The 16,159-nt window shown below is 52.3% G+C and overlaps 1 protein-coding gene and 1 long non-coding RNA gene across 3 annotated transcripts; one reads left to right on the plus strand and one right to left on the minus strand.

Moving 5' to 3' along the window:
- Nucleotides 1-874: 874 nt before the first annotated feature.
- ANKRD9 (ankyrin repeat domain 9) lies at nt 875-2,847 on the minus strand. The gene is given in 4 exon segments (XM_054826207.1): nt 875-2,059; nt 2,062-2,122; nt 2,592-2,692; nt 2,694-2,847. Coding segments are annotated over 4 exon segments (1,167 nt in total). The 5' UTR covers nt 2,814-2,847; the 3' UTR covers nt 875-1,174.
- Nucleotides 2,848-4,004: 1,157 nt separating this feature from the next.
- Nucleotides 4,005-8,947, plus strand: LOC129206641 (uncharacterized). Of its 2 annotated transcripts, XR_008577240.1 has the most exons (4): nt 4,005-4,503; nt 4,657-4,878; nt 6,173-6,269; nt 6,942-8,947. It is a non-coding gene; the product is annotated as an uncharacterized LOC129206641 (long non-coding RNA). The 2 variants fall into 2 exon arrangements; XR_008577239.1 differs by having other exon boundaries at nt 4,005-4,878.
- Nucleotides 8,948-16,159: the final 7,212 nt, after the last annotated feature.

Genomic DNA, 16,159 nt, shown 5'->3' on the forward strand with positions numbered 1-16,159 from the left:
GCTGTAGACTAAAGGTTGCAAAGAACTGAAGCTGTACCCTTTGCTCAGGACTTTGATGTGTCTAAACACAAGTGTTGGAGGCAGGATATTACCCCTAAAAGGCTTTTTGATGTGGAGCAGCTGTGAAGATGTTTTACGTACCTTAGAGCATCTCAGAAGAGGGATAGTGGGGGGGGCAAGACTGGATATCTAAGCTACTCCTCTGGTACGCAGAGTGGACACTAAGACTGCCACAGCACTCAGCTGAACCTAAGCTATCATCAGATCCCGCTGGAGACTGGCAGTGGAGGGGCCAGAATCCACCAAAAAAAAAGCTGCTCTAAGGTCTTGGTGTTGCCATACCTACGTAAATCCCTGTGGGTATAGCAGAGGTTGGGCACGAGGCTGGCCCTCCTGCTCTGCCCTACCCTCCTCTCCCTGCAGCAATCCGAGGGGCTGCAGGGTCCATCCCTGCCTCCTGCCAGGGCAGGAACATCTTTGGCCAGAGAGACGTGCATGTTCCTGCCCTCCTCTGCCTGACACCTTGGCTCTCCAAGAGGAACAGAGACCAACTGTTATTTATGAAATTATTATTCTCTTATTTTAGAAATATATTTTCTTCAGCTGCACATCCCTGCCAGCCTTGTTTAGGGAAGTTTTAATTGTATCTGGCTTCTCTTTGGTCTTGTGTACAAGATGAGGAAGTTTTCATCTGTGCCTTTAAAAAAACCCCACATCCCTGCCAAGATGTATTAGGAGAGCTGTAAAAAAGGACTCATCCTGTTCCAGGACTGTGAGGCTTATGTAACAGGGAAATCCTAATGAAAAAGATACTCCCCCACCCCATGCACACTTTCTCAAGGCACATGCCACTTCAGGCTTTTCACTTGCTCAGTTTGTATTTTGATCATATCTGCCACTGGTTTATTTAGATGTATTTACAAATATATTCTCCCACATACCCTCATTTGTACATGCCACAGAACATTTTTATAAAATGCAGTGCAGACCTCACCTCACTGCAGGGATCTTTAAATAAAATATATTGTAAAGTGCCAGATACAATTCTTTTAAAAAATACAGTTCTAATTAAAACAGATACTTGGCTGCTACATTAGCAGCTTCGTATACCAATACATTTTTAGCACAACAGTCTATTTCTGTCAGGTGAGCGGGAGGCTCTCATGCCACCCCTCTAGCTCTCCAGTTTCAAGTCCAAAGGCTTTAGAAAATGAGGCAGAGGCAGATTGTCCAGAGCCTCTGGGAAATGCTCAGGTGAAATGGTCCTGATCAAGACACGCATGGCTCCAACAAACAGCGACGGGGGAGCTAAGCCCAGCAGGCATTGGAACCTGTTCTCCCCTAAGAGGTCCTGCCACCGCTGCCGGTTGTCCAACAGTTGCTGTTTCATTGTGAACTGGAGGTCCTGAGGCACGAAGAAGAAGAGGCAGTCGAGGCAGAGGAGCTTGGCACGCATGTTAGCAGCCGGTGTGTGGGAAATTTGCTGCAGCAAGGTGTCGAGGGGGGTATTCCCAGCACTGTCCTGCAAGCAGGGCGACGCGCCATGCCCGAGCAGCAGGAGTAAGCACTCGGGTCGCACCAGTTCGCAGGCCACGTGCAAGGCCGTCTTGCCACCCTCCACGCGGCTGCAGCCCCGGCGGTCCAGGTGGCCAGCTCTGTCGCCCGGCGGGAAGGCTTGGATGGCCTTGAGGATTCGGAAGAGGACACGGACCCGATTGTAGCGGACAGCCATGGCCAGGTGAGGGGCAGAGGACTGGCAGCAGCTGAAGCTTTGGCTGGGCACAGCCAGGGCGCTCTGGGGGAACTTCGTCAGCAGGTGCCGGGCGTAGGGCTGGTGGTCATGCACCAGCGCGTAGAGCAGGGCCTCCGAGGGCGAGTACACGCTCACCTTGCCGCCATCCTCCCAGTGGAAGACCTCCATGGTCCGCATGTCCTCCAGGAACCAGACAGGCAGCAGGTCCCTCACCGCCTGGTAGAAGGCGAAGGAGGATTTCTTGCACTGCTTCTGGGACTGGGCGCCGCGGCCGCCGACCCACCGGACGCTCCAGGGCATGGCAGGCGGGTGGGCTCCGCCGGGGGCTGCCTCCCACCCCGGCGCACAGAGACCGCATCGGGCCCGGACCTGCGGGAGCAGAAGGGCGGTCAGTACCGTGCGGCCGGGGCTCCGCGGGTGCGTCCGCCTCCTCACCCCTACCGCCGCGGGTGGGGGGGGGGGGGGGGGGGGGGCAGCGAGCCGCGGTAGCCCCGCTGCAGCGGACAACACCCCCGGTGCAGGGGACGCACATATCGCCGGTACAAAGGAACCCGGTGCACGGTAACCGCCTCCCCTCGGTGCGCAGGACGCCCATATCCCCGATACACTGCAGCTCCCTCCCCCCGGTGCACGGGACGCACATATCGCCGGTGCAAAGGAACCCGGTGCACGGGAACGGCCTCCACTCAATGCGTCCGTGTCCCGGTGCACGGGAACCCCTCCCGGCCCCCGCCGCACGGCAACCCGCCGCTCCCGGTGCACGGGACTTCCCCCGCCCGGCGGTACCCGGCCGCCCGGCTCCGTTCCGTCCCGCCCCCGCCAGCCGCCCGGCGCTCACCTCTCCGCTGGCGCCGCTGCCCGTGGCCGCCGCAGCCGCAGTGGAGGGGCGGGGGGCGGGAGCGCGGCGCGGCGCCGCGGGGCCCTTTTATCCCCACCCCCCCGCCCCGGGCGGTGAAGGTCGGTCAGGACCGGGGAACTGTCCAGCCGCCGCCGATTGGCGGCCGCCCCGGCTCCCCCGGGCGCCCATTGGCTGCGCCGAGAGGACGGGGCCCTGCACCATCGTGTGCGTCACAGAAGGCAAAGTTCCAAGAAACTTGGCTGCCGGTTCGGAGTCCCGGCGGGGGCGGGGCGGGGAGTGCCGGGGGCCCGGGGGTACGGGGGTGTGGGGGCTGGAGGCATGGGGTCCTGGGGGATGGAGTCCAGGGCGCACGGGGTCCGGGGCACGTGGGGTCCTGGGCATATGGGGGGCAGAGAGCACAGGGTCGCGGGCCATGGGGTCCTGAGTCTGTGGGCTCCGGGGCACACAGGGACCTGGACACATGGGGTCCTGGGAGCGTGGCGTCTGGGCCACAGCGAGACCCGCGCACAGGGGCTTTGGGACACCCGGGCTGCTGGGTGTAGGAGGCTGCAGACATGCAGTGCCCCGGGCACACGGTGTCACTCCTCCCTGCCTGCCCTGGGCACACGGTGTCACTCCTCCCCGCCTGCCCTGGCAGGGCCCAGCCTGGCCCACGGCAGATCTCAGTCTCGCCCTGCCACCCCCGTGGGTGGCTCTGGCCGGAGGCTGGCACTGCCCTTCAGCCGGCGCCAGCTGCGGGCTCACACGTGTGTGCGCACACGTGCCTGCTGCAAAACTCGTGGCTCTCACTTGTCTCCTGGATAGTGACATTTGCCTGCTGCCCTTCCTGCTGGCGGTCACCCATCAGGTCTTGGCTACAGGAGAGTGAGGAGATGGTCGTGGTGCGGGGTGAGCCTGGCGCTGCCAGCAGCCCTGCACCAGGGACTCCCTCCCTTGGGTGCCTGCAGTCCCTTGGCCCTAAAATGTGTGTGTACAGGTAACAGCGACGCACTGGTAAAGCAAGCGCTGTCGTGACTGGGATCTGCTCTCTCACAAGGCCTCCTCACTAACAGCACATCCTGGGAATTGCTCCATCCTTATCCTCGCCCAAGTGGGTTCAGAGCATTTCCCTCTTTTGCACACTGTGTTTGACCCCCAGCATCTACCCCGCTTGCAGCCATCGCCCTCTTGGTCAGAAAGGCGTGATCAGACCCTCTGCAGGTGGGCAATGCCGGTTGCTGTTGGGTTCATGGCCAATAACTCCGGTTTCTCCATCCTTGGGGTTCTCCAGCCTTCCCCTCGCCAGCACAGGAGCGCAGCTTCTGATCGCTGCTGGAACGTCCCAGCACAACGTGCACGTGCACGGGGGGGATCACCAGGCATGTGCTGAAACACCCCACTTCCTTGCAGCTATCTCTGTGAAGCTGCTCAGGGCGGCAGGGAGGGAGCCCGTGGCACGCTGCCAACCCTCCCCTTGACCCTGATGAGAACGAAGCTGGCAAGGAACAACCGCTCCCTTTGTCGTGCCTCTTCTGAACCGCCATTCAGCCAGGGAAACAATGCTTAAACTGTGCTCGGTTTGCTTTGTAACTTCTTTCCTGCCACGCGATGCTCGCACCAAAACCCGGGTGCCCGTGCGAGGGGATGCAGGCGGGTGGGCGAGCCAGGCAGGCCATTGCACACCACTGTCACGCTTAGAAACTCCGTGACCACACCTGAGGGAAGAGAAATCAAGATAACGTGTGCTGAGCTGCTTTGCCGGAGAGAATTACGTCCAGTGTTTGTCAGTGCGATTTGTCATCTGAGGATCCCCGTGGATCCAGCGCAGCTCCTGGTGTCTTGGATGTCAGCCGCAGCATGGAAAATCCTCTTTCGTCGGTCGTGTCTGATTCCAGATGAAAACTCATTAAAGGTAACTGCTTCCACCACTGCCTGCTGTCGCCGGGGCACTCACCTGTCAGTCACATCCTGTTACCGCAGGCAAGGGATAATTTGTACCAAAGCGCAGGATCAAAAGAAATAGTTTAAAAATAGCTAATTTTATAGCCCTTTGTGTCCGGTGCAGCCTGACCCCCCGTGCCTTGCCGCCCGTCGCTGATGGCAGCGGTACCCGCCACATCTCTGCGTGCTGCCTGCTCCGGGAGACAGCCCTGCCCGACGAGGAATCCCAAATCCTTTCCCTGCTGCCACCAGGACGTTGCCACAGATTTCCATCGATTTGGAAGTCCAGCGTGCTGACGAGCCAGGTTGCCCAGCCCCGTTCTACTCATCTTCCACACATGCCTGGGTAAGCCAAGTGGTGTTGGAGCCCAAAGGGAGGGGATTAGCGTAGTCGCAAAGCCAAAATGGCTTTTGCATAGGACGTTAATGTATTTGGGGTGGAAGCGGGACTGTTCTGCTCAGGCCAAGCTCTCCTATGGAGGTGAGGGGACCAGCTACAACCAGGGTGCTTCGGGCCCCAGCACTGGCTTAAAAATAGGCCAGAGCACGCGGAGCCCTCGCGGCCGTGCAGCCAGTGGGTAACCCAGAGGCTGGCCCCTGTTTGCAAAGGGTGTTTGTCACAGACATTGGAAGCAGGAGCCTGCCTGCAGGAAAGGCAGCCTGTTTGTGGGCTGCACTGGAGAAGTATTACATTTGCCCCCAAAATTGTTTATAGCTTGCCCAGCTCTACTGACAAAACACAATAGCCCAGAAAGGTTTGAATTTTGTGATACATATTTTATGTGCAGACGCACAGACACGACTTGTTTGTTTGCAGTCCAGCCTGGTTTTAATCACTTTGAATTAAGTAACTGATCTTATTACTGATCCGACTATGAGAGGGCTTATCACAGGTTCCTTGGCACATGACGAAGATTATTTTGTCAGTGCGACCACATCTGAGTAATGTGACGTGTCCTCTCAGAGCTATTTTTTTCTTCACCCTCCTCCAGGATGTTGATCCTTTAGTTTCTCCAGCCAGTGACCAACTAAAACCTGCTTAACGCTACGGAAACCCAGCCACGTAATGGAACGAAGGGAAAAGTTCTGCAGTTTCTTGTAGCAGACGTCATTTGTTTCCTGAGGTTTTCATTAAATTGAGGGCAGGATCATATTGACTTAATGGACATGACTGTGGGTGTAATTAAAAGCAATATGAAAATAGGCAGTATCAGTGAGCACACTGACCGTGGTTAATGTTTAGTGCTGGTTTTGGGGATGAGACAAAAGATGGCCAAAGAGTACATCCCTCATTTTTGAAAAAGGCTGAAAGATACGGGTTTTACTCCAGTCTTTGCAAGGATTTTTTGCATGGGTTTGACTCTGAACATTTGCCAGCCTCCTCTCTCGAAAGCAGGCTCAGGACCAAAGGTCAGCAGAGTTCGAACAGCCCCAGACCTGTGGTGGGCTGGAGCAGCAGAGCTGCCGCTTGGCTTTAAGCTTCTTGGATCTTTGTCAACAAGTCGCATAGAAACGCCTAATGTCCTGTTTAGCTAAAATTAAACGTCTTCAGAGAGAAGTAAAGAGTAAGGAGAGTCAGGGGTTTGCAGTAGGGGTGCTGGGCTGGAATATCCACGCTGTATGTCCCCCTCCCACCGCAGGTACGTCGTTGACCTCCAGTTTAATCTCGCTGTGCCACCAGCATCCCGTCTGCAGAAGGGGTGCAGTAACGCCACTTCAACCATCCTGCTTTAGCCGGTGAGCTCTTTAGGTCAGGGATAATATGCAAGTATATCGGTTTGGTCCTTGGGGTCCTGGCTCTGCGTGGGGACCCCTCTGCTCTGCTGTGTCAGACAGGGGACAGAGGCTGGTCGCCCAGTGCTGGCCTGTGAGGAGACGAGAAGGCAGAGCTGCTGGCAGTCACCAGACGGGGCTGGTTCTCCTTTGGTGAGGACATGCCAGGCAAAGAGGCGGATGGCAGCCCCAGGCACCTCTGTTAGCTGTGGTGAATAATAGCTGTTGCTGACACCTCGTGGAAGCTGTAGATTTTCTCCAGAAACCTTTCAGTTTCGTTTCTTTTGCTGCTGCTGGTTCCCCACCTGAGGTGCTCACCCTTTATTTCTATCATCTCCAGAGCACCCAGCCAGAAAGCAGGCGGCAGGGCTAGGAGGGCATCCCGAGGACTGTCCTTTCCCTCCCTGAGAAGGAGGAGGGCACGTCCCCTCCCCATGTGGCGGTGAGGGCATCTCACCATGGATGTCTGTTGCACATCAGATGTGGAGAGGAAAGCACCCCCCTCCCATACCCACCTCTGAGTCTGTAACATCCATCACGTACATGCCTTTTGTGTGCCTGTTTTGCCCATCTCCATTTTTCAGGAGGGCGTATTGGCAAGTGGCTGTTACAAATCACTCTGTCCTTTCATTTCAGAATCTCAAATCGCTTTGGAAAAAAGACAGAGAAGTTTTCCTGGGAAGTGGGAAAATATTTTTATTTCAGAAACAAGATCACTAAAGATGCCGCAGAGAGTCAGCGGTGGTCGGGGTTGGGGCATTGCTGCTGGCTCCCTTGCTGAAACCGTCAGACAACATCACTCTGTCCAGGGGAGGAGTCGTGGCCCTGAACCCTGTTCTCACCACTCACCCCCACACTGTCTTGCTCAGTGCCCACCTCTTCTTCCTCCTGTCTTCTTTTGTATTACACTCGCTCTCTACTTGTCTAAGTTTGTATGAATCATCATTTCACATTGAGCCTGAGCTGCCCATAACCCTGGCTGCTTTGTTTTCTCTGCTGCGTTACAGGGTCAGCTCCATCCTGACCCACAGCATGAAAGAAAATCTGCTTTGGAAACAGCAAAGCCAACAAGTCTTCTTTTGTTACTCCTGTTTCTGGCTGCTGCTGAGCAAATGTGACACCCTTCCAAAAATCTGCATCCCAAAGGATGCTTGGGAGCCCAAGCGAAGCTCCGAAACACTTCATTTTGGAAAGGAAATCTCTCCACCAGCTCTGGAGGAAGTACGTAACGTGAGGGTTGACCGCTGTCAAATGTCAGTCCCGGCTGATGGGAGGCTGAATAAATGGCTCAGCTGGTGTCACACATCTGTTGAGGTGGTCGGTATCCACTGGTGGGATAACCCAATTTTTAAGGCTTTGAAACTTATTTTTCATTCTGGTTCCTTGACAGAGAAAAGTGGTCTGGCAGAAGTGAGGTGGGCAGCAAGGTGATAAGGTCCTTCAGCTGCAGCTGTCTCACAAGCCCTCAGGACTGGTCACAGGCTATCATCAGCGTCCTCTTTATTTTGGCTAGGTTTACGGGCCACCCCTCATTAAGCTTTGATTTTGACACCTGTAATAAATGAGCCACATTCAGCCTTTTGGAAGCCTAGAGAAGCTCCCAGAGCAGCAGCAGAGATTAAATTTGATCCAGTATGTTACAAGGAGAAGCTGAAAAGTGTGTTTGTCCCTTAAAAGACAAAAAAATACCATTTGGGGAGCCTTTCTGTTTCATAAGCAAGTGGGCGACAGGGGTCAGAGAGCTCCTGGCACCCGTGGATTATTTTGGCCTTCAGCTTGATGTTGGTTGTTAAAAATATTTTCCCAGATGTATTAATACGACCAGACTGGATTGCATCTGAGCTGAACATTGTGAGCCTAAGGCAGGACATAAATATAGAAGCAAAACAGCCTGACATAGGAGTCATCTGTCCTCTTCTACACAAGAAGTGAAGGGGAAAGAGGGGGAACTTATTCTGTTACAATTTTTAGGTGCTTCCAGGCATTAGCCCGAGCCTCAGGGAGTGCCTGCGCTGGGGTCCTGGGGCACAGAAGACCCCACATATCCCTCACTCGGCCCCTAGCATGCTGTGCCACAGGACTGCGTGCTCAGCACATTTTTAACCCGGGGTTAGATTTGCCTAGACAAGGTTTGCAGTCGGGAATGACTATTTGTTTGATGTGCTTGCCTAACAGGATTACCCTTATCAGAATGATACAGCAACCTGGCCTTGGCAGAGCAAACCCCAAGGGCTCGAGGGGTCAAACCCTCGCCTCCCTTGCCCCAAATATGCACAGCGTAGCTTGTGTCTTACCATGCAATATCCAGCCGGTGCTTCGGTTGGCGTTCAGTGCTCCACTTTTGGAAACAGCAGTTGTGCCATGTACCGCTGCCTGCTGACATCACGCCTGGCATTTCTCTCTCCACACCTGAAAAAAAGAAGAAATCAATAATATTCAAAGGTTAGAAAACTGATGCAGTGCTTTACAATTAGAGAATGGTATGCCTTCCCCATTGGGAATTGCTCTGAGCAAGTGCCTGATTGAATTCAGTGTGAATTTGTTGCCCTCTGGCTCCCTGAGAAGAGGTAGTGAACCAATGAGTTGCCTGATTTTGTATTGTATATTGTGAACATGCCTAAAATTGCTATAAAAGCATCTGTTTGTCTAGAAAAGTGTTTCTGTGATTATTAAAGTTTGCTGACTTAAAAAACTCGAGGAAGGTGTAGGATGAAAGCTCCGTTTTCCTGCAGCTAAGTAGGATAAGGGCTTTGCTAAAGCAGGACCTGACTCCACTGACGATCGGCATCCGAGGCTTGCCTACCCCAGTTTCTGGCCATGGTGGGGGACACTTCCTTGCTCCCCGGTAGTGTCATTTCAACCTCAGCACTTCTCGGGCCAGCTGACATGAGCCTGGCCTTACCAGCTCCCCGGGCTATTTGCAGAAGCAGAACCTGCCGCTTGTTATTTGCAGGTTCCAAAACAAGCAGGATCCTCTATTTATAATGTGCTATAATTGGCTTGAATGAAGCCTGTGGTTCTCTGGGCTGTAGGGCCCCAGGACTGCTGGTTGCAGCAGCACCCTCATTCCGGGGGATGCTGCCAGGGATGCCGAGATGGCTCTGCATAAAGCCAAGGGATGCGTGGGAACGTAGTGTGAGCCGCGTCTTCACAGGCTCCTGGTTTCTGGAGCAGGCTGTACGTGTCAGGGCTGTGTAGATCCCTTTCTCTAGATGAGGTCTGGGGGGATGGAGCTTCTTCAGAGCAAGGCAGAGAGACATCTTCCCGCTGCAGCAGCATCACCGTGGAGATGCTCGGGTTGCCGCAGGGAGTGATACCCTCACCATCCTTTTTTTCCCCAAGGCATTTATAGCTGGGATGTGAGCAGGGCTCTGCGACTCAGAAATGACCTATTCAACCATCGGGCCTAAATAATGTGAGTTCACATGTGATTAGTGTGTATTTAATTTTGGTGGCGCGCGTGGCTGTTCAGACCCCACTGTTCAGAATGAAACTGTTCTGACCTCGTAGCTCATCACAGGGCAAATTCCTCCTATCTAAGGAAAAGCGAAGCAGCCACCTCACTTTTCTTTAGAAGCAGGTACATACAGTATAATGCTTACCCAAGGGTTGTGTTTGGTCTGGTTTTACTGTATAAATCCCTCTGCCATTTGAATCCTAAAACACAATAGATATAAGGCCAAGCAGAAAGAAAAAAAAAAATAAAATTTGCCTAATGCTTTGGATGTCTTTGAGGATTTATTTTTATTCCCATTTGTTCATTCTCCCCGCTCTTGGCTGCCACTGGATCTGTTGAAATAACAAACAGGGATGAGGAAAGAGGGCAGCTCTGTCATGAACTTCCTTCGGTGGTAAGCGGCTGCGTTACAGCAGTCAACTCTAACAGCAACTGCCACTTCAACAGGCAGATGTTCATCTGTCCTGTACGTCCCCAGTAGGAAACCTGGTTTTTTTGCTGAAAAGGATTGGATTATCAGTCAAAAGCCTTTTTTGCTGCAAAGTGGTGTTTAGAAAGAGTCTGCCTTTCCCTTTTCTTTTGTAAAAAAATAGAAGTCTTCTAGTGCTGCCTGAAACTGCTCTGCTGCCAAGAAAACCTCCTGGGTCTGGTGATGAGGCCTCTGTAATATTTCCGGTTTCTCTGTAATTATTTTCTAATGAAATTTTCAAATCCGAGTGTAATCAGGAGGTTAGACCATAGCAAGTTCACAGTAGGGTTTTTCAGTTTGCTTTTCCTTTTTCTAACTCAGTAGCTATCCTCTACGTAGAGGCGATAAGATAATTTTGTGCATATAAAGCCACCTAAAATCAGGGTGGCAATGCCTTTTACCTGCAGGATTCGGCACTAGTATAATTTTACGCTATTCTCCATCTGGAAGTGTATCTTTTGCACTGAAATTATTGTAACTGCCTGATCAGATTTGTCCATTAGTATGTCTTTTTCATGGCTTAGTAAGTGGCTGGGGGATTAGAGTGTAGCTCCCCTTGCCAGGATTTCCCTTTGCTCCTGCACAAGCATTTTAGTGAAATGGGAGGGCTGATGTTTCCAGATGTTGCTGGTATGTTATGACAATCTTTGCTTTCCACTGTGCCTCCAGCCCAGTAAACAGAAATAAAAAAAGGGCTAAAAAGATGATGTAAGGTAACGGGGAGATGAGACGCCTGACAAAAACAAGCCAGGTATAAATAGTGAGGCTGGTATAAATAGTGAGGCTGAGAAACACCCGAGCCCAGCTGCTAAGGATGGCAGAAAGGTTGGCTTGCTCCCTGCCACCGCCTGAGCCGTGCGGGACGAGCACAGGGGTCCCAGTGGGCTGCTCCACCTTGGCTCTGCTCCCCAGACCTCTCCTGCAGCCCTGCTCGGATGCTGGGACTGGAACGGGCTCACCGGGCTCATCATCGCCTTCTGTCTCGGCAGCGGGGCTGCCCACGGTGGGGCTGGGGCAGCACCCACTGTTGACATGAACAACGTATTTGAAGCGCACATGGGTTTTTTTATTGCAGAAAGGTGCGAAGCATGCTTGGGCAAGGTCTTGGGCTTCTTCAGATGTTTTCCCAGAGCCTGGTGCTGCGGGGGCTGCAGAGCATGGCATACCACGGAGGCTGGGCAGGGCTGGTTTCCACACCGGCCATGCAGCCCGTCTGCGTACCCTGTGCACGCCAACATGGTCCATCACAGACAAGGGTCGTTTGATGGGCTCTTGTCTGGCAGCTCACCCAGAGCTGCTATGGCAGCATCTGCTGAAGCACCCAAGAATGCAGGTGGGAATTTCACTTCAATAAAATGGGAATTTTTACTAAATCCGATAGGAAGGCAGGTAACACAAGCAGGAGGAAAAGTCTATGCATGGTGAGTTACAGCTCCAGGGGCTGGAAATGTGTACAAATAATGAAACTTTCTAGAGTTTTATAGCTCATGCTAAGAAGTGTTGCAGGAGACAGACAAAATAGGTTCCCCTATTCGCATCTCTGCTTTGTTGCTGCCAGCCTTTAGCCCCGCTCTTCTGTCCCCAAACCAGAGATGACAAAATAAGAAGTGCCCGTGTCCTAGTTTGCAGCCAGGTGTTTCAGCTTAAACTACTGAGGACAGTGGGACTGGGCTAATATAGCAGAGTAGTGTGATAAAGAGATGTAAGTCTTGGAGTAATGCCTGTGCTTGGGAGAGGTAATGCCCTTGGGTTGGTGGTTTTTTAAATGGTGAGATTCCTTATACTTGTGATTGGGTTTAGGCCACAGAAAACATAAGATCTCATTTCAGTTTACCCTGGAAAACTTGCTGCTGTGTCTGAGGCACAAGTACTCCTGGAGACAGGCTGCTCTTGCAATTCATGTGTTCTGTGGAGCAGAAAGAAAAGCATTTTGGCCAGGGTTCAAGCACCTCTCTCTGTTGTCCTGGTGATAAGTGCCTGATAACAGTTCAAGGTCTTTGCTTGCTTGTATAGAATAAAAGCAGCTTTTCTTAAGTTGCTGCTGGCATCCCTGGGCTACCAGAGCTGCTGGTCTGTGTCCAGGCTGTTCTTGGTGAGTAAGACAAGGTTCTGCTGTGTGGGTTGTAGTTTGTCCTACATCAGAGGTGAGCTTCCAGGTTTTCAGTCTCTGATGTGTTGCAGTGGCTATGCCACGGCAAGCATTTGGGGTAAGCTGGATGCTCCCTCTGAGGGGCTGGGGCTTCATGGAAGGAGCATGGGGTGGTGGCATGAGCCCACTGCAGCTGGTAGCCCACTGCAGCTGGTAGCCCACTGCAGTGGTCCCTGGAAGCAAGCCAAGGACGGCTGCTGTTTTAGTACCATCATTAGGTTTCAGAGTTGACAGCCTGTGGAGATGTAAAGGCAAGGCAAGCCTTCTCGGTGCTGCCACTTCCAGCTTTTTGTCATCTGGGGAAGATGGGACTGGTTCTCCGATACTTGATCTGTGCTCTCAAAGACTAAGTGTATCTGAGGGCTGGATTTTTTTAGCAGGAGTGTAAGGATGGCTGTGTGGGGAGAGGTGAGGCGAGTTCAGAGCAGTGGATGCGACATTCAGGCTTGCTTTCGGGGCTCGGGTAGGCTGAACCAGACGCCAGGAGCTGAACTCCTTGGGTCACCTGCAGTGGTGAGGATGGAGCTGCGTCCACGCTGCTCTGCTGCCTCCCAGCCCCTGCTCTCACGGGGCTCCCCCAGCTCCGTCTGCCTGACGCCGTGATAACTTCCCGAAGCTGGAGCCTCAACTGCCTTCGGTTCTGCAAAGGCCTGTTAGTCATTTCCCACTTATAAACAAACATTTGAGAGGCACTGGAGAAGCTGAGCTACCAAGAGGATAAAGGTCTGTTGTTTTTAACGTAGCTCATTCATCAGTGAGTTGTAGTGTGCAACAGCTCAGCCACTGATGAATTGAAACCACCCTCTGGCTGTTGTACAGGGAACAGGAAAATGTGCTTCCTGAGCAAGCCGGTCTTTCAATCTTCAGTTTGACTTCCATTTTAACAGTGTTGTAGATGAGGTGGCTTTGTTCTGAGATTTTTTAATATTTTTTTTTTAAAGTTTTTTAATTTATTTTCCCCCTTACTTTTGCAGTGAGGCCTGGCTTTGTCTCACTGATTTTCCCCTGATGAGTCCATGCTGTCTTGAGACCTTTCCTTCTTCCTTACATCCAGAGGTCTCCCCGGGTTTCTTGGAGGACACTTGCATTGGTAGGACAACAGGGATCTGAGGCATGGATGTTGCTGCAGACTAAAGGCAAACGATTCAAATCAATCCTTGCAAAAGGAGGGATCTGCTCACTCGCGTTTCGCTGCTGTCTGACCTTGGCACTTTTCTAACCTTCATTTCCACTTGTGTGACCTGCCTGTAGGTGTGGGCTCACACATTCCTCCTGCTAACCCGGGCATCGGGCTCCTGGTGCGCGGTAAGACGCTGACATGTTTCTTGAAAATCCAATGTGACTGAGGGCGTGCACAGCTTGGGGGTGAATTATTGCCAGGTCTCCTGGAGCATTACCAAGCAGCGCTGGAAACGGCCCCGGGGAACAGCGCTCTTGCAAATGATCAGCCAGCCCCTTCCTCAAAGAGCCCCTCAGAAGAAAATGTTTATAGGGCTTAACGGGAAAAATTGCTTCACTGAAAAAAAAATCCAACAGAGAGGACCAAGTGTTATAAAAACAGTGGGAAGTGTTTAAATCCATTTTTTAACAGCATGTTAGATGTTTTAGTTAAGAGATTAATTCTTGACTCATTAAAAAAAGAGCCCAACTTTATTATTTACCTAAAAGCTGTGTCACGAGTGGTGGAGACTGCAAGCATGAGGCAGGCAGAGCTGAGCGCTGCGGGGCTGAGCCGGAGCTCCTGGGTCTCACCCCCCGGCGGGTCCGGTGGCCACAGCTCTGCCTGGCTGGTCCTGCGCTGGCACAGGCAGCAGAGCTCCTGCCCGCCGCCAGCCTTGTAACACGACCTGGCTAGTGCTTGCTGCTGCCTGCTAGCCGGGTCAGACTCCTGATAAATCAAAGCCAAAACCAGACTACCTTTGGCTGTTGGGGATGGGCCTGCCATCAATCTTTTTTATTTTCTCATCTCAGCAGAATTTCACCCTGAGATTTCCATCAATGAACAGATGCTCGGTGTTGCACTGTCCTGACTTAGCTCCCCGTCTCAGGAGGTGCGTGCAGCATCCTCGGGCTGGCCGTGAGGGATGCGCGGCCTCTGATGGCTGCCCAGAGCAGCAGCTTGGGACCTGGCTCAGCATTTAGCTTAACTCCCAGCAAAGCTGCTGAGGTTCACTTCAAAGCTCAGTGTGGGCTCAGTGCTCTCTGGACTGGGAGGTCTCCTTGACTGCTGGCACGAGGAGTGTGTTGCTCTGTACATGAGCCTTTTAGGTTCTCTCTGGTTTACTGTACTTCATTAAGAGCTGGAAAATAACATTTGCTGCTGGACTTCCCCCTCTGCAGTGATGGTCTGGCTATGTGTCCGTGAGGCAGATTCAGATGTTCGATTTGGGTATCTCTGGTGACGTTGGTCAAGCACAAAAATCATGCAATCTGAGAGAAGCAAAATAATACTTTTAGCTACCCTACCCCAAATGTCAGATTCTGACTGTCTTTTTTAAAATTTATTATTTTATTTTTATTTGTAGGGCTCATTTTCCTAAGCTATTTAAAACGAGGAAAAAAAGAATCTTGCTGTAATTAAATTTGGACCACAGTATAAATCGCCAGGGCTCCTGGTGGAGTTTCGTCTCTGCCAAAGCTGACTTGTTCCACTTGCCTTGCTGCAGCAGCAAGCGTATCAGCAGCCAAAGGTTACCCCCTGCAGTACATCTACAGCTACTGCAGGTATAACATGAGCAGGATTTCATTTATCAGTGTAGATTTTCATGTTTAAAAAAAATAAATAAAGGGCAGAAAAAAGCAGCTTGCTCTGCTGAAAGCTAGAGTCAATTCTACGGACTTCGGCAAACACAGGTGGGGTTGTTAACAGCATGAAGGAATTGGGAATTATTGGCACTTTTTTTCTTCCCGGGACCCAACTGGAAGAGTTTCCCAGGGAGATGTGTTAGGCCAAGGATCATGGCATAACGACTAAATCCACAGGTCAGCTCCAGCCGCAGTTTTGCCCTCACCTGTGACCAGACATGAACAAAAATGAGGCTAAAAGTTTATGTGGTTCAAGGGAGGACTGGGAGATTGCATGGGGAAACGTGCTGAGGGATGCTAAAGCCACGCCGCAGCCCAAGGACATGCTGAAGTATCAAACTGCTGGAGGCGGTGAGGTTTTTTTGGGGAAGCTTTTTGTGGATTGTCTGTTCTCGTAGTGCCCCCTCCTCCAGCCCCATGGCTCTCATGCTGTCGTCGGCATCTGTGCCAGCGCTTCCTGAAGCGGTTCGGCCTCGCCGTTGCTGCAGATTCTTGCCAAATTTAGGCAAATGTAGCTGAATATATTACACAGAGATCACAGCTGAAATGTCCTTTCCAGCTCTACCTGGTTAGATCCTTTTCGGAAGGAAAATGGAGCTCTGGAGAACGTGCTGACCTTGTGCATCACCTACACTGAGGTCTGCCCATGCTTCAGGGCCATCTACGCTGGTATCTTGACTTGCCCCATTTTAGGGATGCAGTGGGGCTTGGCCAGCAGTTGGCAGGGGCTCACAAAGCGGTTGGGGCGCTTTGTCCCCCTCTAACATGCGCACACAGACCTCCCCTGAGCTCTTAGCTGGCTGCTGGCACAGCCCTCAGCGTGGCACAGCCTGTGTTTTCTCATGTGAAATTCAATATATTCAGCATTTTCAGGACCTTGGCGTGATCAGGGTTTTCAATCTTCTCCTTCACTGCCTTCTAATATACCCTCCTAACAATTAACTCTGTGTTGGGAGAACGCCAAATGCAGGGTA

Source organism: Grus americana, chromosome 5, assembly GCF_028858705.1.
Source record: "Grus americana isolate bGruAme1 chromosome 5, bGruAme1.mat, whole genome shotgun sequence".
Lineage (NCBI taxonomy): Eukaryota > Metazoa > Chordata > Aves > Gruiformes > Gruidae > Grus > Grus americana.